The sequence below is a fragment of the Puntigrus tetrazona genome, chromosome 25, assembly GCF_018831695.1.
Source record: "Puntigrus tetrazona isolate hp1 chromosome 25, ASM1883169v1, whole genome shotgun sequence".
NCBI lineage: Eukaryota > Metazoa > Chordata > Actinopteri > Cypriniformes > Cyprinidae > Puntigrus > Puntigrus tetrazona.
The window spans coordinates 11078868-11102481 of record NC_056723.1 but is presented as its reverse complement, the minus strand read 5'-3'; the positions used below and the strand labels follow the sequence as shown (position 1 = coordinate 11102481).

At 39.7% G+C, this 23614-nt stretch overlaps 2 protein-coding genes across 4 annotated transcripts in view; both read left to right on the top strand.

Moving 5' to 3' along the window:
* Positions 1–887: 887 nt before the first annotated feature.
* On the top strand, positions 888–14095 carry znf800a (zinc finger protein 800a). 3 transcript variants are annotated; one of them, XM_043228703.1, is made up of 6 exons: positions 1218–1758; positions 4408–4555; positions 6816–6911; positions 7147–7290; positions 7736–9485; positions 13024–14095. In XM_043228703.1, coding segments are annotated over exons 1-6 (2352 nt in total). In that variant the 5' UTR covers positions 1218–1545; the 3' UTR covers positions 13025–14095. The 3 variants fall into 3 exon arrangements, with proteins under 3 accessions (XP_043084639.1, XP_043084637.1, XP_043084638.1); XM_043228704.1 differs by lacking the exons at positions 1218–1758; positions 13024–14095 and adding an exon at positions 888–1189 and having other exon boundaries at positions 7736–9489; XM_043228702.1 differs by lacking the exon at positions 13024–14095 and having other exon boundaries at positions 1217–1758; positions 7736–9489.
* A 970-nt stretch (positions 14096–15065) lies between these two features.
* grm8b (glutamate receptor, metabotropic 8b) overlaps positions 15066–23614 on the top strand; it is a 121394-nt gene continuing 112845 nt past the window's right edge. The window contains 2 exon segments of the mRNA XM_043227272.1: positions 15066–15210; positions 16297–17083. Of these exon segments, the coding sequence (XP_043083207.1) occupies positions 16577–17083 (507 nt within the window). The 5' untranslated portion in view covers positions 15066–15210; positions 16297–16576.

Genomic DNA, 23614 nt, shown 5'->3' with positions numbered 1-23614 from the left:
CTAAACGGTCATGATGATGATGATGATAAAAACTAAGACGGTTCCTCAAGTAGAAGAAATGTTCTGACGGTTCTAAAGATTCTAAAATCCTTCTTTTATGATTTCAACAGAATGCGACCTACTCTGTTATGGCTTTTACATTTTTCCTAATTTTAATCTGGTTGAAATGCTACGCATTCGCCACAGTTCCTCAATTTTGGCCGTGCCTCTCACCCGGACTTCTTAACTTCCCTTCGAAATTGCGGTTGTTTTTCTTAAAAGCTTTTTCAGCCAATGTGGCCTTTATGCAATTATCAACATAAATAAATAAATAAATAAATAAATAAATAAAACAATAAAGATGTTATGTTAATAAGTGAGAGTTTAAAAACAGAAATGTTTTAACTTTGAGAGATTTGGGTGTCCTTAAATAAACGTATAATTATTTCGGTAGGTTATTTATTTCAGAAACAACCCATTTATTAATTAGCTGCTAACTCACTCACTGTGTTAGCAACTTTTTTTTTTATTTTTCGTCACAAAATGCCATAACCCTCGACGTCATTACCATAAAAACAACATTTAAAAAAACCAAACAAACAACAAAAGCAGGCATCAAAATCTTCTCGAAGGGCTGCCAAGGCCTAACTTTGCTCCAGAACGTGACAGTTATTTAAACAAACACACTTTTGTGAAGTTTCTGAATAATCCAAGTAGTTTCTAGTAGTAGTTTGTGTAATCCAAAAAAAACCCTAATAAATTAAATCTAAATACAGTATGAATATGATTTGGCAAAGATATCTGCATAAAGTATTTCTAAATATATGTATATATATACACATTCATATCTATCCTCCATAAATTGAATCGCCAAAGAGAGGCGGAATTTGGGTTTGGAATCGGTGCATTCGCAGCGATTTCATTTGGGCGTGCGAAACGAAAAAGGCTCGTTAATTTCCTCACTTGGTGGCACGGGTTTGTGGGGGGTCAGATGTGAAGCGCCAACCCGGCGACAACGTCGGGTGCCACATTTCGGTGGTCTTGAACATCCATTGCACCTTTGCGCAACAGCCGCTTCTCCGCCGAGAGGTCCTCGCGGTGCACAAAGGCAGCTTCCGAGAGGGCAGCGTCAGCGCGAGAGGCGAGAGAAACCACCTCCGGACCGCGTCCGACCGTCTCAGCTCGAAAGTCGCCGTTGTATTTCCGAAAGGTAAGAACTCCGCGAACACGTCTCGGCTGATTTCGACCGCGGGAGTTGCCCACTCGGGCCCGGAATCGTGCAGCGGACCAGTGTCGTTTCCTATCCTGCGCGAGCGTGGTTGTTCTCAACAGAAAATGGCGTCACCGTTCGTTCTGGCCGTGCAACCGGGGAAAACGCACTTGTTCCGAGCGCTTAAATCGGAGCGAGAGTTGGCTCGGACTCGCCACGACCGTGCGCGGAGATGGACCGAGTCGACGGGCCTACTTGGGAGCGAATGTGGCACTTCATAACAAAACGCCGAAGAGGAGAGGACGCGTAAAGGCGGAAGGGTCACCAGACCTGTGCGCCAAAGCGGCTTCGGGAAGATGGCACAGCGCCGCAAAGCGCAGCACTTTATCATTCGGACGTGCCCTATAATCGCGCAAATCCTCTCGAGCGTGCTCGGTTTGTCACTCTTTGAGGACGCGATTTCGTATTTCGCTCGGTTTGGGTTCGGAAAGCGCTGCAAGTTAGTGGCAACGTCGTCTTTTGTATCAGGCTCTCGCCTCAGCCCGCCTTTACGCCGCACTCGCTCCGTGGTAAGCATCAGTCCCTCTTATGCCGCTTTAAAGCTCCATTCTGCACATGGGCTCTCCTTCTCCATCAAGTTAATCTGGCCCATTGTGGTCCGCAATAGAGGAGATTTGGCCTGACAATGTAACCGTGTAAAAGAGATTTACAGAATAATGGAGCGATGCAAATTGCTTCACGAAAACGCTAAATAGCCTGAATATCCGAAAAAACCCGGCGATGTAACCTGCGCTTACATTTTAAAACAGTTTGGCTAAATGAACTGTGTATGCGCCACGACGTGTCTAAATTGCGCATAGGGGAGAACGCAAACCACTGCTTTTCCAACAGGTTTTAGAACAACAGCGATAGCCACGGGGAACGCAAGCGCACGGTTTTCGGTGTTTTACGACGGATAGGCTGGGGATATAGCGTGTCTGTCGCGGTCAGACGCCTCTTTTTAGCAGCTGTGGACTTGGCGATGCTCGTGCTGCCGATGGCTTCGCGCGTTCCCGCACACATGGGTCCACGATCTTCCATCATAAGTCAGTCAAACGTGTGAACCGGCGTCAGGGTGTCCGTTCTTGTCAGCCAGGCGTCCCAGTCGGATGCGTTCGCTTTAATTTGGAGACTGTCAGTGCCGGGTTTGCTTGTGAACTTTTTACGTTGTTCTCTCACATTTGGCCCCTTGTGGTCCCAGCGTGTTTTGATGGGGGCTCGAGAATGCGAGTGTGTTTTTTAACACAAGTTAGGCGCTTTTCTCGCACTTTAAAAGTGCGAATTCATCATCCAACTTCGTGACAGTCGATATATTTGTAAAAGCGCGATATAAAACGATGGTGTTTTTGTCTGGCAAATGTGCTCGCGTGACCACGCATTTCTAAACAGCCGTGTTTAGATTTTTTTTTTGTGTACGATTATTGAAAACATCATTTAATGCCGATTTTAACGACTATAACGCGTTTAATCCTAAAGCTTCGGGAGGGATTGGCACGCATCGCGTGCCTATTATTTTAAATTATTATTTTTCCGGTCACGTGGCCAAATGTCTCTGATGCTTTCGGGTGGTGATGGTCATTTCAAGACGTTCTCGGTTGTTGTGCTTGTGCTGGCGCACGGATATCACGCTTTAGTGTTTCTAGTGTTTTTGTTTTTAATTGTTATGAAGTTTGCAAAGTACTTGTTCAGGCGCGAGTCCACACCGATAGTCAGATGTGCACGCGACCTATTGATTTGCCAAACACAATACGACTCGCATCGAGCACGTTTGCCTGCCATCAGCCGAATCGTGGCGTATAAACGCACGGGAGAGGTTTTGTGAAGCATAATTAATGTTCATTCGTACGCCTGGCCGCGGACACGTGCTCTTTCTTGCACCGCTCGCGACTTCCTGCCTCGCGAATGTTTGGGCAGGACAGTCAGGTGTAACGTTATGTCTTCCACAACCACAACACGACGTGCTATAGGTTTCATTCGCGCTTTTATAAGCAAACGGGTTGCGTTAAAACGACGCTACGCGCCGAAGCACATCAGTGAATACCTTTTACCATGGTAACTGCAGTTTCCGCCCAAATACCACAGTTACGGCTCATAAAGAGACAGTTGACAAGAAAAGTCAAGCGCTGGTCATGTCACAATGCTATTGTAAATTGATGCAAAAGCTAACAAATGACCAAAGCGCGAATGATTTCAAATATCATTATGAAATGTGTACACGTCTGTTGAAAAATACATAAAATAAGTGGTAGCTATTATGTATGCATTCTCAAGTTTTTTTTTTTGTTTTTTTTTTTTGAGGCATATTTTTCAGTGCCGTCTTAACCAGTTTTACCACAGTTTTACTGTAGTGACATAATTCATGTAGTAAGTTGCTGTGGTATTTTGGCTCAAGCTGTAGCTTCTTTTTTGTAAATAAGTGTAGATTGTTTGTTTATTTTCACTCGTGCGGATGTTTTTGCTTGTCGGCATCCAATAAGTTTGGCGAAAGTGACAGTGATCTGTAGTTTCAGAGTAATTTAAATAGCATTAAGAGTTCTCGACAACATGGTTTCGTTAAAGGGATAGGTCACCCGAAAAATTAAAATCCGGTCAATAATAAGTCAACCCCCGAAAACCTCTGTTCATCTTTAGAACCCAAATTAGACATTTTTGACGCAATCTGAGCTTTCTATTAAAAAATTATCTTAATATGTGCAGATAAACAAAGTTCTTACGGGGCTAGCAACGACTCGAATTTTCATTGCTGAGTGAACTATTCCTATTTAGACCTCTGATGCAATTTCATTTTGAGTTTGCCCTGTTGTCAGGTATTCTCTTTTCCATTACGTCTGGGCAATTATGATGTTTGTTTGATGCATGACAGACATTTCCATAATTCATATTGTTTTGTCCTTTTTAGCACATAGCCATTATGCTTCATCTTGACATTTATTTCCTTGGTAAATGTGCAGTGAAAGGTCTTCATCATCGCGCGATCATCACAGCCTCAGTAATGTCTGTTTGTCTTTGTCAATACCTGCATAAACAACCACGGTCGACTTATTGCAAGCAAATATTTCTAGTTACGTGTGCGGTTTTTGAATTGAAGAACATTTCGGGAGGCACGCGGATTGATTCCTCCATCAAAGGCGTTGAGAAGAAACGGCTCAGCTGATTAACTTTGTGATTTGTCTTTTAAGTTCATAAAAGAGGCCTCTGAGATGGAGGCTACTAACAGCGAAGATCAGGGAAGCCGGACCAGTGACAAATGCTGCCAGACTGAGACACTTCAGGCCTGCTGTTGCCAAACAACAGAAACCCCTCAAGAGCCTTGTGGCAAAAATCCAGGTAGGAACTCAGCACCTTAAAGTCAACATGAAATCAAAACGGACCCCGTTTCCTTTATAAATACACATTCCTGGTGTTATTGTGCACAATTTGTCAAAGCAAGTTAATCCAAAGTGGAGAACAAAAACTTGTTCTACTTTTTGGCTGATTTTTGGTATACAACGCCCACTTTTTTAATATCCAATCAATTCTAAACGGATAAAATTAACTCCTGCCTACATTTTTTTTCTCGCATGAGTTGAGAAGGTTGGACTTTCATGGTCTGGATTTATTTTATTGATAATCCCATGCTGCGCTGTACATAATCAGAAGTAGTTGCCAACCCACATGCATTGTGAAATTAAGATTTATGTCTTCTCTACACATTTATTGCAGAGATCTATCAATGTAGTTCGATTTAAATGCAATGTCTTGTGGCGACTTGGTTGTTAATGTTGGACAATCACATTCCAATGTGTTTACCACATATTTCCATAATTATAAATGCTGGAATAAGATTTCCAGCTCAGCGGGTTGTTATTTGTGTTCTACAGTCCTGCTAATTTCGGTGACCTGGAGTTGTTTGTCTTTATAGTAATTTATGGCCATAAATAAAGACAAGCTGTTCTGAAGCCGAGAGGTTCACATATACCGGCTGATAGCAAGATGCAGACCAGATAAAAGTTGAATGCAAGAGAATCTTTCTGGTTGAGAAGAATAAGGATGGGCTATTTTAATCCAGAAAGATCTGTTTGGGCAGCATCGTATTGTTTCAGCTTGTAAAAATATATTTAATACATAATTACCCCTATTCATTATTCATGCTGAGTGAATAGAGTTGTTGATTTGTGATGTTGGCGAAATATTCTAGAAGCAAATGCTGTTTATATGATTAACAATTTCTTTAATTTAAACCTGTATTTAATAACAGATCTAGTTTCCAGTTTGACCTAACGTGTTATTGTGAAATTTCCCCACTAATGCGAAGTGTAGAATGTAAAGTTCATTCAAATTTGGGAAAAAAAAAAAAATGGTGCCAAATGACAAGGTGTAACTTACACATCCTCAGAAGTCCCCTTAGATTAAACGGTTTTACCAGGTGACTCTCAGTAGGTAGATATCCATGGAAAGAAATAACAGTAAGTTGAGAACACTACTATCAGTGTACTGTAGAGTGCCTTAAGGAGCAATGACAGAGTCTTGCAGGTGTCCAAAAGAATGATGGAGTGTTGCAAACCAAAAGATGCTTGTGTCTGTGGGGAAATAGATCTACTGTTTTATTTTTCCTGGCCTCGGTTTTGGCCTCACTGTCCTCCAGTCTTTGTTGGACATGTCTCTTATAACTAAACACTGAGTAGTTTAATCTAGAAAAAGATGTTTTGTTTTTTTGTGTGTTTTTTTTTCCCCCCAAGATTTACATTCTGTCGGCTTATTTGAAAACCTTAAGACAAGAATGCCATTCAGGGATTCATTGCTGTTATGTTCTAGTGATTAATGCATTACTTATTAATGCATCCATTGGATTTACAGTTATTTTAGCAAAAGATAATAGAAACTTGAATTCATGATTTTCAGTTTTAAGTTTTTCTTAAAAGATTTCCTCAAGATTTAACTGCCTTTACGTAACAATTTTACATTTTCTTGTACATTTGCATGAATCACATAAAAAATGCAATTATTCAAGCATTGAGTTTATTACTGTAGTTATTGTACAGGGTCTGTATGTGTGTAATCCATCCCGCTGTCATTCATTAAAGTTGGTATCATGTTTAGGTGAGCAAAGAGTAGAGTTACATGTGGCTTTAATTCAAATGAAAATGTAAATGCAAGGTATAATTGTAGCTCGGTTGGAATAATGACGTTTTTGGGGTGTGAAACCAAAAGGAGACGTGGTGTCCTCTTTGTGATTACTTTTTTTGATGGCGTTACTCTCTTTACTTTTACTTCTTATCTAATCCACCTTATTCTTCACGTAAAAATGGGCGTGGCCATTTGTGAATATTATGGGTCTTGCTTCCGCTTTCATCTTTCATCTGCTTCCATTTATTTTTAGCTGTACAGAATCACTTGCTGCTTGATACTTCCCTTGATATTTCTCTATAGCTGCTAACGAATTGGAATTTTCACCAATAGGCTTACTTCTGCATTTAGGAATAGGGTGGATGCAACAGATTGAAACCATTTTCTGTCTTCATACCTGAATTGTGGAACTTCAGCAGAAGATTGATGTGAAAACTCATTTTACATAAAGCATAATCTAAAGTGTTGTTTTCTGTTTCAGTCCATTCGATTGAGCCCGGTGATCCACCCCTGCTTCAGCAGCAGCTCCAGACCTCCAAGTCGGGAATTCATCAAATCATTGAGTGTTTTCGCTCAGGTACTTCAATCTCAGAACTTTCAGCATTCAGTAAATATATTTCACGTAGACTTCTTTTATTCACTGGGCATGTCATTTTGGCAGCATCAAGGCATTTTCTGTTCTTGATGAAATGTCGGAAACTATGATGAGTGCGATTTTGGACCATTGAGATTCCCCCAATATGTTTTTCTTACATAATGTTTGCTGTTTCTTAATAATAACTGTTTGCTTTCAATATGTGCTGTTATTGCAGGTACAGCTCAACTCAGACACATGCTACTGAAGGAGGTTGACACCATATTTGAGTGCAAAATCTGTCGAAGTCTCTTCCGTGGTCTGCCAAATCTGGTCACTCACAAGGAGCTCTACTGCTTTTCCCGACAACCTCAGTCAGATGGTTTGTACATCAATTTAAGAGTTGTGACTTATGTAGTGGGCAGACTTGAGAATTTTTCCCAGTGAACAATAAAACCTAGGCATATAAATACAAATTCTGTGTTTGCTTACCTTTATGTTGAAGCTTGAATTAATTTTTTTTCATTTAGAACACAAAAGGAAGATATTCTGAAGAATGTATCAGTATTTCATGTATTTCAAAGTCATGAGTGGTCCAAAAACACTTCAGACCCTATTGACTTACAATGTATTACAAAAAAATTACTTTAGTAGAAAATTTAGTAGAAAACTCAAGCAACTACCTAGCAATACCTTTGAAACCACCCTCAACATTGTAGCTTTGCATTGAACAAGCACTCTATTTTCTGTAGTTCACACAGTACACAAACCCATAAATAATAGTGTTTATAAATTATATTATTTTTTGATGCTATTACTTTCTACAGAGCCTTCACAAGGTGGGCAGAGCCAAGCTATTAAAGAACTTCTTCAAGCCATCTATCCCCCGAAAGACCAAGAAAAACATGTAATTGAGCTGGAGGCCATTGAGACGAACCCTAATGCAGTATTCCAGCAAGTGGCACTAGTGGAAATTCCCGACATGACAGAAAACCCAGCCCCAACACCCCAGACTGTGATCCCAGGACCTGAGAAGAAAAATCGCCGCAAATCAATTTTGGCACCCAAAAAGGTCCAACAGTCCGATTTTGAAGACGAGATGGACACTGAACCTGAAGAGCCTCCTGTTAAAGAAGGTCAGAGCTGCGAAGAGCAAATAAAGATCGAGCCAGTAGAAGGGGAGGAAGAAGAAGAGGAGAGCGCTGCTTCTGAGGTTAAGGAGATGAGGATCTCTTGCTGCCTCTGCGGCAAAGACTTCAGCTCCAGACGCAGCGTACGACGCCACTGCCGGAAGATGCACTGGCAGAGGATGGAGGAGTTGCGCAAATTTACAGAGACGCGCACAGTGCCTACCAGTCTGCTGTCTATGGTGAAGGACAGGCACCCTGTTGAACCACCACCTTCCCCTGGGAAGAGTTGCCCGGTGTGCAAAAAGTCTTTTGCCACCAAGGCCAACGTTCGTCGGCACTTTGACGAGGTCCATCGTGGTTTAAAGCGGGATTTGATCACGCCGGACATTGCTACAAGACCAGGCCAGCCTCTTTTACTTGACGCTCGTCCTCCTTCTCCGGCGAAAGCACCAAGCTCTCCTTTGAAGCAAGATAAGACACAGTACAGCCTGACAAATTCTCGCTGCAAGCTGTGCAAACGCAAGTACAGCTCCCAACTAATGCTAAGACGGCACATGCGAATCGTACATAAGATGCCCATTCTAGAAAACAGCTCTCAGAAGGCAAAATCAAAGCACGAGCGAAGAGACAAGATATACCCCAAGAAAGACTCTCTCTCGAAAACTTCAGAAGACGATGGGAACCACGGTGTGAGTTTTGACTTCAAGAGGATCTACTGTTGGTTGTGTAAACGTCAGTTCAGTACCAGTCAGAACCTGGGCAAGCATATTGCCGAGCTACACACCGATGGAAACGACAGCATCTACATTAAGTTTTACCGGTGCCCCATCTGCAGATATGAGTCACGCCGAAAGCGCGACGTCATCCGCCATATCACAGTAGTGCACAAGAAATCGTCACGCTATCTAGCCAAGGTTATGCCTGCTTTGGAGAACCAGGCAGTAAAGAAACCAGCCGATGCAGTCTTGAGCAGCACAACCAAGAAAACAAATCCAAAAGAAGAGGGTAGCGGGAAGCATAAAACGCAAGACCCACCGGATTCGCCTAAAAGTTGTCAACAAGATCCTCTTGTATCTTCCAAAGCAAAGAAGCAAGAGTCCCCAACGTCTCCAAACACTCGAAAACATTCCGCTCTAACGTCGCTCAACACAGGCAAGCTCGAGTCCCCACTTACACCAAATAGACAAGACAAGAACCTTCAAGTGTCCAAGAACCCGCATGTCACTCGCAGTCATAATGTCATCAAGGGGCCACCCATCACCAGAAGCCAGGAGACCTGCACGGAAGTTAGGGTAACGAAAAACTTTTCCCTTCACGCCTGCGATATGTGTGGCCGGGCATTTGCCAAAAAGGTCTACCTGGAGACACACAGGCGGAGACACAGGACTGCCATCGCAAGTGGGGACAAATTACAAGGAAGAAGCACTCGATCAAAGGCCCTCATTTGGTAGGTTGCTGCCATTCAAAAGCATCTTAAGATAATTAGCGTGACTTGCTAAGGCGAGCCTTAAAGCCCCTAATCCAGGAATCTCCAAACTCTGCTCCTGAAGAGCTACTGCCCTGAAGACTTTAGTTCCAACCCTGCCCTAACACACCCGGCAGTAATTATCAAGAAACACTGATCACCTTTATGAGCTGGTTCGGGTGTGTTTGATTGGGGTTGGAGCAGAGATCTGCAGGACAGTTGCTCTCCAGGAGCAGGATTGGAGTCCCCTGCTGTGTTAGGTGTTAGGGGCTGCTCAGCATCTTTTGTGCACTCAACTCAACATTACTTTCAATGCAAAAACTTTTTAGAATGTCACAAGCACGCAATGGGTCATATGACAAGAACCAACCAATCACCCTTTTCATAACAACAATGAAAGCTCAGCCAAGATGAGGGAACAGCTGATCATAGCTGTACAGAGATACCGGTTATTAAATAAATTTATTCGCAGAGCTACTGCTAGCGACTTTCAGCGCTAGAAATCCATTTATCCTTTGCTGAAACTTCTGTGTTGCCATGGAGAGTGCAGGTCTTGGTTGCTTAGCAATGGCAGACGCCACAAAAGCGCAAGCTCCGAAAGCGCTTTGGAAAGAACATTTTATTTCTGCCAATAAAAATGTGACGACAAATCAATGCGAAATGGCAATAAAATATAAAAACAAGCCCTCTTTCCCTGCCTCCACTGTGTGTTTTAGCACATTTAAATCTCTGGTTACGCTTTACTTGAACGGGTCTGCATTAGACTGTGATTACACCTTCATAATCATGACATGTCTTGAATATTAAGCAGGCTTTATGAATGGTTATGACAACTGCCATTACGCCATTTGCTCAGTTATGTTTATTTTAATGCAAAGATTGCATTATTTGAGATGTCTTTTATGGGTTGAGGTAAGGGGTAAGGGTGAGGGTAGGGTTATGTTAGGCTTAGGTGATCTTTGCAATAAAAATGACATAACTGAGTGAATGACATGTAATGACAACTGTCATAAACATGCATAAAACCTCCTTCATACTCAAGACGTGTCTCATGCACACCCTTTCAAGTAAAGTGTTACCAAAACTCCCAACTGCTAGAGTGTGATTTATCATGCTCTTTTTGTTTACCACTAGCTCATGCTGATGACATTTTATTCTTCTAAAGTAACATGCGTCAATAGCTGATAGTCGGTAGCTGATATCATTATACAGTCTACATGCATGCCATACCCAAGTTTATTAAAAGCATGTCACACACTGTGATCTGCAATGATCTTATAGGATTGCTACATTGTGCAGTGTAAACGGCATAACATTGACTAAGGAACCTGAGCTGTATCTAGGGACAAGAATATCGTTTTTAGACGTTTTTTTGATTTGAACCAGTAGGTAACCACCTAGAAATATCCTCAGTAAAGATCATCCGAGCAACCACAAAACAACCTGCTAAGCACCCAGGACACCTTAGCAGCTGCAGAGTCCAGCTCCAACACACTTGCTAAACTTTCTAGCAATCCTGAAGGACTTGATCAGCTGGTTCTGGTTCAGTTTAATTAGGATAGCGGCCCTCCAGGAGCAGGTTTGGACGTCTCTGCCTTGGTGTAATTACGGCGAGTTTTGTGCCGGGAAGCACCACTTGCAGTATCTCCTGAAAATGTAAGAATCTAATTCAAAATGCTGTCGGTAGCTAGTTACAGAGCACCACAGCCTGTAAATAACACTGTATAATACTTTGTAAATATTTTATCCAGCCATCTTAAGTACTTCTTAGAAAGCACTACTTACTGTTCCAAAAATAGTGATCTTGGACTGTTGAATAAGATGAAAGACTTTCTTAGACTATGTCTATGAAGGTACAATCCCTTATAATTGGATGTAAGGTTTCAAACTGATGTGAGCTTTCATGCCTTAATATGCTTGCAGCATTCCTCTAGACTGCAATGGATGAGATGCTCCACAGAATCAAACATTCGGCCTTTTCACAAGATTTTGTTTCCAAGACTGCAGTGTTTGTCTTTATTAAAGGTGCTTTCTTAAGCGAGTATCACTATTACCGTTCCTCTTGTTCATCATTTGGAGGTTTGCTTTTCAGATCCATTGCCATGCAGAGTTTCACCTACCTGTAATTTTCTAGTAGAAAAGCTAAACTCAGTACTGGTGTTCCCTCCAAGATGACATTTGAGGAAGTCTGCTTTAAACCAGAGTATTAAGACCAAGTTGGGCCAGTAAACAACCGCCCAGAATCACCCTAGCATTGTTGTGGCATTTTTTGCATGACATTTTTCTTCATAAAACGTAGAGATTTGGTTGCGTTTCATTTCTTAAACTTTCAAGTGGTTTCCAGGGATCCAAATTGGGCACATTTGGTTTCTGTTATTCTTTTGTTATCGAAGCCAGTGTTGCCGCAGTGCTTATTTTTCTCATCGAAAGCTCAGACAAAGTCTCTAAGGTCACTGTAATAGGAATTACTCTCTAATTTAAATTCATGGGTGCAGATAGTATCTGAGAGGGATTCCCCATCGTCTGCTTTCTGTAATAGATATGTAGATGCGGTGAACTTTTACACATTTTGGCCTGACCTTTTAAACTCCTGGCAGCCTCCAGTGGTTTCTCCCACAGAATAATGATGATTGAGATTTCTTCTAAATGCCCATTTCCTTAAAGTGACAGTTCTCGTACAAGTATGAAATCGCTGCATTTGCTCACTCTTGTTCTAATCATGTAGTCTTAATAAAATATTTTTTTGAACAAGTGCTTGAAAAAAAATCAATCAAATCCAAATCCAAAGTCGTAAGCTGCCGGGGTATATTTGTAGCAATAACAAAAATGGCATTGTTTGATTTTTATTTATTTATTTATTTATTTATTTTATGCCACAAATTATTAGTACATGCAGGACATTAAGTTCATGCTCCATGAAAATATTTTTTCTAATTGTCCTACCATAAATATATCAAAACCTAATTTTTGGACCAATATGCATTGCTTCATTTTGTAATATGCAACAACCTAATTTGTACAACTTTAAAGGTGGTTTTGTCTATATTTTTTGCACCCTCAGATTCCAGATATAAGAATAGTTGTATCTCAGCCAAATATTGTCAGATCCTAAAAAACCATACATCAATGGAAAGCGTATTTATTCATCTTTCATAAATCTCAATTTTAAAATATTTGACACTTTCACTGGTTTTGTGTATATGTATATATATATATATATATATATATATATATATATATATATATATATATATATATACACATGTAAATTTAAATATGTAAATATTTTCAAAATATATACTGTATGTTTGTGTATTTATGTAGCTCACATGTAAACAAAAATGTTTATTTTGTCATACAGGTTTTGAACATTATGTCAGAACGTTAATTTATCCTATTCACATCTTTACAGTTATATACACATACTTTTCCTTTAAATCATTCCTGTTACTGACTACAGTATGGTGCTATATATTTAATGACGAATGATCTCACTTTTTCTTGCTTTCTTTCCATCTAGACTGTTTTTTTCTCTGAAAACGTAGCACATTTGCACTGGATTCCATGGATGGGCTTGTCTCCATGCGAGAGAAGATGAAGGGATGTGGACAGACTTGTGGGTAGAAACGGAGGATAACCTTTGCATAAAGGGGTCGAGCGAGTGACAAAACCCGAAGTGCACCGAAAGCGTTGTTCCAGCGTTTTACACTGGAGGGTGCTGATGTAAAAGAATTGGTATCCACCCTTCAAAAGGAGATTGATTTTTCAATTGATTTTGACTGATTGACAAAGTAAAACAGCTCTCAAAATGATTTTTGATTAATTCGTAAATGGATTATACCACTATTTTTTGTATTCTCTCCGACAGTTTAAAAATACACAAAGAATGTTTCATAAATGGACAATGGACAGACATAGGAGGTCGCTCTGTAAATGTACAGCATGTCTAACTAATGTTAAATATTCATAAGTAGATAAATTAATGTAACTCAGCTTCATATTTTCCTGCCATGTGATCACCTCTCTAATCAACTATGGATTGAAATGCTGCTAATTTGTTAGAAATGTACTTTCTTCTACCCTTTAAGTCAAAGCCTACATATTAAGCTGCTCAGGATGTCTTAATTGAGAGCCCAGTTTTTTTCGTTCTTTTTTTTTTTTTCCTTTTTCTTTTTTAAACGGCTTATACTTTGTGTTTGTCTTTAACGAAAGGTTGCAACTGTGACTAAAATGAAATATAGACTACTACTGTATTTTAGTTCGGTAGCCTACTAATAACTAAAGCTAATGAGAAAACAATTTTCAAGTTTTAGTAGATGGCTCTCATCGTTGCTTTCAAGTATAAATAGTTATAACGAAGCTTTTGAGCAAGTAAATTGCAAGTACAGTTTGTTTTAGTTGGGGTGCATGCAGAATGCCTTGATTAAACCCTTTGTTTTTGTGTACAATAGGGCTTTATCTAAACGCCAAAACCTAGATCCATTCTGAAGGTGCACACTCCTTTTTATTTGCAAAATCCTGGTATATCCTTGCTTGCAGTAGGATTTTTTTTGTTGTTGTTCAAATAAAGATAATAAACACATTCTTTGCTATCTGTCTGTGTTTTCTCTGTTTGTACGCACACATATTAATGCGTTAACATCGTCTTAAATGTTTCGTAAGCTTTACTACAGTTCATTAACTGGTGAACCTGACATACAGAACTTATTGGGATGGAAATGGTGTAGAATTCAGGAAAAAGAAAGAAGAAACTTGCATGAGACTGCGAATATGAATTGCTCAATCGATGGGAGATAAATAGAGCGCTCTGTTATTGGGTGTATCAAGTACAAATATACCCTGGGACTAGAAAACAACAAACACCAAATGCATATAAATAAAATACATATCTATATATAAACTGAACTTTGCACAGGCCTACAGGCTATACACCACTGGAGAGGAATTATTGCCCTTTATTGCCGTCAAAACCTACTTTCTGTTTAGATGCGAGACATATTTATTATGAAGTGCATTTTTATGGTTGAGGTCACACTTTGTTTTCACGGGGTAGGTTTATTATGGTTACACTCTATGTAAGGGCCTCTCAACTAGTTGCATATCAGCATGCATGTTGCTACTTTATTATTAATTCTTACGTTTTTAGTTTACTATTATGGCACTTTGATTGTCAACAGTGTTAGAACTGCACAGATTAACAATACTGCTCCGTGCAAGTCCACACCGTTCACACTAGATGGCGCAATGGGATAATTCACATCAGTGACTGTCGATCAGTTTGATGTCTATAAACCAGCGGCCAAACCATAATAAACAGGTAAGCTTTTTTGCATTAATCGGTCTGGGAAAAAAAATTAAAAAATCCTACGACACTATCGTATAACTTTGCACGCGCCTTTCCGACTCATTATAAAGAACAAATGATCTTAACTTCAATGCAATAGCCTTTAAGAAGCTTCTATATAATAAACTATTTGCTTTTATTTATTTATTTATTTTTTGTCAGTTCTTCCCAATACGTCGATTGATTCCAGTTCGCGTTGATGCGGCTCGGGGCGAAGACAGCGTCCAAATTGTCAGACCAATCATAACGGAGTGGGAGTATTTGCGCGAGAAATGATGCGCTCGCCTCGTGCGCGCTGTCCCTCCCAGCAGCATCAAAGCGGCAGCGGCGATCAGCGCACGAGCACGGCTCGGGCACCTGCAGGTACGAATGCATGCGAAATATGATCTCTTTATGTTTCCAAAAGCGATAGAGCGAGTTGCGCTGGTCTATAATATTGTATTTTCTGTTTGTTTAATTTTTGCCACGCTATTTGGGTGCAACTTAGGTCTGCTGAACTGTTTCGTGATGATGCTGAAAGCATTTAATCAATTGCAATTATTAGACACGGGAAGGTGTTTTGTTCTCCCAGTTAGTTAAATGTTTAAAAGTTTGGTTTAATTTAATCGGATCGGTTATTTATTTGCCAACAACAGTATATGCAAAGCCATTTCTTAATTTCTGGCACTGCTGTGATGGCATTTAATGGGGTTTTGTACAACAGTGTTGGCCGTTTGCGCTGTTCGTTCGTACTGTTTAAATACAACCGCAAGAATTAAGATGGTATTTGATGGAGTTAAATCCATTGCCCAATACTTTACGCTATACCTGCTTAAAGGGCCAGTTTGCAGATAATGCAAATTATGTCATCACCTGAAAGCAATTATAAACCCGACCTGTTTTTCTACTTCCGTGGAGCACAAAAACAGACCCTCTCAGTCACATTCACACGGGAAAAAAAGATGCATTGAATGTGACATCCATGTCTGACTGAGACTGACAGTCTCCAGCCTTCTCCATTAGTGGTCTGTGCAAGAAATAAATGCATTTGGAATGACATCAAGGGTGAGCAAATGAACTGTCCCTTTCTGATTTTTATTAGACTTCAAGGAATCAGTGGTGGAATCATAAACTTGCTCTGCATTGCTTTCGACTCTGCACTTCTCTTCACTGGGATCGATTCCAGGCAGCATTTGCAAAGCACATCGGCTCACTTGTTGTATAAAGACGTTCCAAACCAAAGTGTTAGACGGGCTAATTATGCATGCATATTTATGCATAAACACATGCACGTTTTAAAAGTCGATTGTCAGATCAGATGTGTTTAGCGAATACACAAATGCACTGATCGCTCTCCATTTTTCACACTTAGAGCCTCCCTGCTGTGCAGTGCATATGTGTGTTCTGATAAATAATGTGCCCGGTCTTTGCTGATGAAGGCATATTCCTCTGCTCTTCCCTCTCACACAGGGTTCTAATGGTCTGTGACCTCTGTAATCGAGGAGCTAGCAACTATGTGATTGCCTCGTATTCCATCATCTAATTCTTGCGCCGTCCTTCCTCGTTTGCCACCCAAAAACTTCCGAGCAAATCCGATGGTCTCCTTGTCGTTGGATTGCGTTATCCGGTACGCTCCAGTGAGGGGCACTGATGACCCCGTTCGGTTATTGTGCTCCGTCCCCGCAGGCTTCCCACCTTTGTAACTGCGCCCCTACTGCTGCTTGTGCGTCTGGATCTAACTTATGCCGCAATGGTGAGTGCCTTTGAATGGTATGGCTGTCTTCTTCTGCTGACGGGGGTGGCCGGGTCCGTCAGCCAGCGTACGGATCCACTGACGCCCCCTGCTCCCGAATATGCCCACTCTATACGACTGGACGGTGATATCATCCTGGGAGGTCTATTCCCGGTGCATGCTAGGGGCGAGCGCGGCGCCCCTTGTGGAGAACTAAAGAAGGAGAAGGGTATCCATCGGCTAGAGGCTATGCTCTTCGCCATCGACCTCATCAACAAAGACCCCGACCTGCTGCCTAACGTGACCCTGGGGGCGCGCATTTTGGACACTTGCTCGCGCGACACCTACGCCCTGGAACAGTCGCTTACTTTTGTGCAGGCGCTCATCGAGCGCGATTCTACTGATGTGCGATGCGCTAGCGGAGAGCAGCCCATCTTTGCCAAGCCGGACAAGATTATTGGTGTGATCGGCGCCGCTGCAAGCTCCGTCTCCATCATGGTGGCCAACATCCTACGCCTGTTTAAGGTAATGCTGCACTATTATTTGGGGTCTTTGCTGCAGGATCTAAATGTAATTCATAAGTAAGGTGAACTTTGCATATCTTTGGTCATGGGTTTGAAGGTTATACATGCAACCTGCGTAGTCTTGAAGTTTGATTGGGTCATTTTGGCTTTGCTTCAGGGCCCACAGAACCAGATGCAATCCATATTTCATCCCCAATCACAGGATTATAGCGCTTTGAAATATTTGGAATTTGCTGTTAAGTGATATTGTCATATTAGCAAAAACCTTTAAAAATACAACTATGGGTAACTTGGACAGATACCACAAGTTTCTCCTCCATCATTGCAATCTTCTAAGCAACGGTAAACATCCGTCACCACAACAGAAGGCCCACCTCTGCATTCATTTAATTGGACAATTGAAAACAAACGTGCATTACGTAGAAAGCTTTTCAGTTGCTTTTTTTCAACTTCAGGAGTTTAGAACGTTCCTGCAAAAAATGTGAGGAGCCTGGAGCGCATAACCAGCGCGCAGAACACTTACTACCAACCAAAAACTATTTAAAAATAGGTGCCTTTCACTGCAAAAACACTTTTAGTGTGACTTTAATGTAGTCTAGGCCCAAAGTTTCCAACCACGTCCCTGGATTCCCAAACACTGCACATGTTGACATCAAACATCAAACACACTTGTTAGCCTATATTAGTAGAGGAGACCTTTAAATGTGAAGTAGGGATGCACGATAATCATCGGCCGTTTTGTAATACACTTTTTGTCAGTAAAGCCGCTTCTGTAATCAGGGGTAAATGCTTTCACATTGAGCAGCATTTACTACACAGATTCATTATCAGCGTAGATTTGCGCGGCTCGTCAGTGAACAACGGTGCTTCGGCTCAATGCAAAATCATGACATTTACCGCTGATTACAGAAACGGCTTTACAGACAAAATGCAAATTACATATCGGCCGATGAATATCGTGCATCCCTAATGTGAAGTGTTGCATAGCTTTGGTTTTTAAGGTTGAGGGCGTTTCCCGCAACGTGGTATGTTGGCATCTGCTTGATTTGGCTTAAAGATGAGACATGTGAGAGATGAATTAGCACCAAAATAAAATAAAGTTTGATTGGATGCGCAACCTACATATGTTTAAGGTCATTTTTGTCTTTGATATGTTTAAGAATGGTGGAATTCCACATAAAGTATATTTAACCTAGCTTATGTTGCTTTCTTGCTTTGTGTAGTTTTGGTCATGGTTTTTACCGATGAGGGCCTGCCATTCAACCGGTCTTTGTTGGCCTTTTCTTAATTTGTGTAGTTTTGGAATTTTTTCACCAAAATACAATTTGATTGGATGCGCATCCTGGATTGTATGACGTCGACAATAAAAGACATGTGACATATTTATCCACAAGCAATATATAAGTGCGCTGATAGTTTTTAGTAAGTGGTAGATAAACATTTTATTCTGAAAATTTCATCTATATTTTATTGTCATTCCTGACATTTTTTTAATTTGTTTAATTTACTAGCAATTACATTTTTTTGATGTATTTAGACAAAAAATATTTTTCTGCGATTTATTGGCAACTGAAAATAACAAGCAACTATTGTATTTACCAGAATTTCAATCTCAGTGAAACCACGTTTTTTTAAACTATGCATGATTATATGGATTATATATTTATAATTTGCATTTATGAACATTTATGTCCTGTTGTCCATGACCCACTGCTATAAATGTGAAAAAAGGTACGGTCATTTCTTTAATTTCTTGGAGTGATCCAAATGCACTTTCAGAAGGAATTCACTTGCACACAGTTTTTGGCAGGACTGTGCTGACTTTTAGTGGATATAGTAGCCTGTAATTGAATCTGTTTTGAGGGCTAATCAATAATCACTTGGGTCTCTTGAGCACTAAACAGGAACCGCTAATGATTATAAATGAATAGAAATTTGTCAGACTTTTCAGAGGCGTCTTCAATAGTGTTGACTCTCTGGATGCAAGATTGTCCTGAACTGATTAATTTGCTGCTTTCTGGTGTTTACGCCGTGCGCAGATTTTCTACTTTTGAGTCTCAAAAATACTGCCACTGGGTTATCTTACGTTTCATGTCTCTTTAATAATTGAGTATCTGTTACAGATACTAAATATAGCAGGCTTGTAATTGGATCAAATAATGGGTGTCGTATTTATCTGAAGAAAGCATTCACCTTTTCAACTGCAAAAGAGATCAGGCACAGCATTATTTCATCTGCTGCAGAGATTATGAGAATTATGAGAACCACAGAAATGGTTGGAGAGGGAAAAAATGCATTTAAACTTTTATCTGTATTGTAGTGTAATCATCGGCGTTGAAGCTCAGCGTGGACTTCAAAAGAAGTGAGATGTCTGGCTTCAGCAGTTTAACTGTATTGAGCTTGTTGACTGGCTTCTGCTTTGTAAGTCACCTTGTGCATCAGTCATTTAAATCGGCTATTGATTGTGTATTTTTTCCCCCTCGTTTGTTTCTTTGTAGAGTCACACGTGTTCACAGATCAATTTAAGCTGAGGCAGTAGATGCTTGATTCCTTTCGCTGCTTTTTGAAATTTTAGAGCGTCCCTGACAACATAGAAAATATGTGATTGGATTACTTAGCCTGGATTTTTGTCGTAGCGTCTTTTCTCTTTCCTCTGCTCCTTCCTCTCATTGATCTGCAGAGACTGGTCATTTGAAAGCGATATGCGTCTGGAAGGCTCAAAACAGGATGGGATTGGGGAAGTCAGTCACTGGGTTTGTTTCTGCCCTGGATTTAAAGTAGCTCAAGGCTAGCAATTAGCTTAGTAAGAGAAACTAAAGTAGATGTATCGTGTAGACTACTCATTGACTTTTTAAAGAAATTACGCCAGGATGTAGTGTGGATGAAGTTCATTTAGTGCAACCCAATTATATTTTGCCGCTGCTAGCGTAGTTAGCATAAACAAAACGCTAATGGGTTTTTCTATATTTGTGAAGTGTCACTAAATGCTATTGCAAATGTTTTTTTAATGTCGCTTTATGTTGAAATTGTACAATCCTCTGGTAAGCGTGACTTCTTTGCTAGCTTCTTTCACCCTTATAAAAACCCTTATATTTACAGTGTTTTAAATAAAAACAAAATAGGTTAATATAGTTAAACCTTGCTAACCACATATAAGCCATGAGTTTTCTACACTACGTTATTTGTAGTAAAAGTGTGGTTATACAAATTATAGAATAGTGCATGTATATATACACAAACACATGCATGTATTAAGCATATAAATTATATGAATATCATATTATATTATGATATATTGATGTAAATATTTTGAAAATTATATACAGTATGTGTATTTTTTATATATACATAAATACACAGTACACACACGTGTAAACAAAAGCGTTTATTTTGGATGCGATTAATCATTGGGGAGCACTAAATAATACTATTTTCTGAAAACGCAGTCCCATTTACTACTGTCAAAATCAATAAGAAATTTAATAGCAATGTATGAAATTTCTCCTCAGGTTTGTTTCAAGTTTGTCACTCTTTGGACAAACGCTACTTAGCTACTTAGCTTGAAAGTGATTTATGTGTGAAACACAAAGCTCTTTCATGAAACTCTAGATGGTGCAATCCAATAGTTGTAACTCAATCTGATATACTGTAAGGACGTCATTACTCGCATGGGGCAGCTGATTGGTTCCTTTTTCAGCTCAACATTCAAATGTACTCGGCTAGTGTTTGCTGTAGCCGTCGCAGCTCGCTCCAGAAACCCTCCACCTCCCCCAGCTCCACCTGTATTGATCTGTGCAGTATTTCTTGAACGCTCACACCAGCATATTGTGGATGTACTGGCAGCGAAGCAGATCTATTCTGCCAAGACCAAAAATTGTATATTACAATGCTAAACGTTCCAGACGAGTTGTAATGACAGAACATTACTGCACTATTGAAAACAGACAACGAACCTTCTTATATCGCAATATTGCAGACAATTTGCTAATGTGTAAGAAAGAATAAGAAACTGTCACACATGGACTTAAACCACAATATTATATATGGCCTTCATATCACAAAATCACCACACATTATTAAATATAGCTGATGTCAAGATGGTTTTGCATCCTTTGCACTCAAACAGTTGTCCAAACTTCAATTGAGCTCATCGATGAAGCAATTCATCCCAGTCAGGTAAACGTAGGTTAAGAATAATTCAGACAGTCACATTGACTGCATGTATATTTTAGCAGCTCATCCAGTCAGATGTGTGAAATATATTCATGCATATTTCATGAAGAAGAAGAAGAAGAATAAAGGAGACATCACAACCCGGTTCAGATAATGACTTTATTGGTCACCAGTTGCAGACTGCGCCAGGGCAAAGGTAACGCCTGCCTCATTCATCTGTCTTGTAATGCAGAAGGAAGACTTGAAGCGCTTTGACCGATGGTTTAGAGTAGAACAGACAGAGGTGATGTTCGGGGCGGGCGCTTATTAGAAAAAGAACAAATTGCTTTAAGTGAAAAAATGTGATGCGTTTATTGTATTTTGAGATGTGGAACACTGTTTGTTTGCTTTTTTGTTTACCAGTTCTGTGATTTAACCGCTCAGAAGCTGCCCAATTTTTTGCAGTGTCTCGTCTTTTTTGCAAGTTCATAGATAAAATCTAATTTTGTTAGTTTTAATGTTTTATTCTTTTTCATGTTATTAGATTTTTTTTTTTTGGTTTGTTTGTTTCATTTTGATTTCAAGAATGAATGGCTTTCCTGATAAGATGCCTTAAAGCAATTGCTTCACACAAGAATGACCTGAATAAATAAATAATGCAATAAAATAATAAATAAGACTACTTTCTCACAGAGTAAATTAACTGAAGTGCAATTTCAGTTAGAAATGAATTTGATTTGTCTGAGGAAATATTAAAATCATGTTTAAAAAAAAAACTAAGCGATCAGTTTGTAGAGTGAACCATGAATGAAGTGTATTTTTTTAATTTAGGAAATAATGATTTTACTAATAAGTTGCTCTGAAGGAATTGCATACTTGAATGATCTAAATAAATAAATAATGCAATGAAATAATTGCTTTGGAATAAATTAGCTGAAAGTACAATTGGATTCAGGAAAGGCCATTATGAACTATCTAAGGAAAAAATTAAAAACCTGTAAATACATGTTATTTTTTTGTTATTTATGTTGTCAGGGACGCTCTAAATATGCAAATTTCTGTATTTCAGTTTAAGTAATAATGGGTTTACTAATAAAGTACCTGAAAGAATTGCTTGCTTGAAGGATCCAGATGAATAATGCAATTAAAATTATTGTTTTTTTCACAAAATAAATGAGCTGAAAATGCAATTGTGGTAGAGTGGTAAATTTGATTCGATATAAAAAAAAAAATCAAAACTTGTAAATACATGTTGCTTTGAAAACAAAACGATTAGTATGTCGAATATACCATGAATGAAGTATGAATGTGGATGTGCATGTGTGTAAATCGGCTTGATTTGTTTGGCATTCAGGGTATGATTGCCACCTCCAGGTCCCTATTATGGCATTAGATTAGGTGAAGCGTCGCATTGCAGTCTTAATCAATACACAGCCTTAGCACAGGCAGAGAAACGGGGGAGGGAAGATATTCATTCTTTCCTGTAGCCGAGGCTGTGAAAAAAACATCTGTGTTTTCATGCCAGCCTCCTACGCCAACTCTCTTTTACTGAGATGAAATGTGGTCAGTGCACTGGTGTGACTGTCACCCCGTATTGACTCAGTGTAGAGATATGAGTGGGGTCAGTCCACCTGAGGGCATAAGTTTTAGCACAAGACAGGAAATGAGGTCATAGAGCGTGAAGCTTAAAGAGAGGGCTGCATGTTTCTTGAATGTGCAGTATTTGGACGGTGGAAGCTGTCATACTGTCTGCGAGCAACGGCAGCAGCAGATGAGATTTATTTTAGAAGATACTGTCGTAATGTTAAAGTTGGTTTTCCATTGATGACCAATTCGAACGTGAATTGACTGTAACTTCTGAACTGAATGTACGGCGCAAATACGATGCAAAACATCTCAGAATTTACTGTAATGTCAAAACCGAATCTACGCCAAAACACGTAGCACGAAAACACTCAGGATTCAACATCGTAACTGTATCTGCGGCGCAAAACGTTGCACACAAATACATTGTATTGCCACAGAATGCACAGCGTAAAACTTACTTTAGTAAAAATACTCCGAATTCAATGTAACATGACGATGAATCAGTGGAGAGTAGCGCAAAACAATGATTTGTTCCAGTCGGTTCTTTTTAGTGCGTCAAAAACATTGCAATCAGTGTTGTTTGATTAGTAAGCAAAAAAAATACGAACATATTGTTTTTTTTATTGAAACAAAAATAAACAGAGCAACCATTGTGGTCCCAATTCATCATCTAAAATCTATGTATTTTAAGTAAATCATAAAAATACAGCACAGTAAGTGTATTTCCATTTTAGTTCATTTTGAGAAGCTGCTTTTTATCAAATCAAAAATATTCATGGTGACCAATATATTC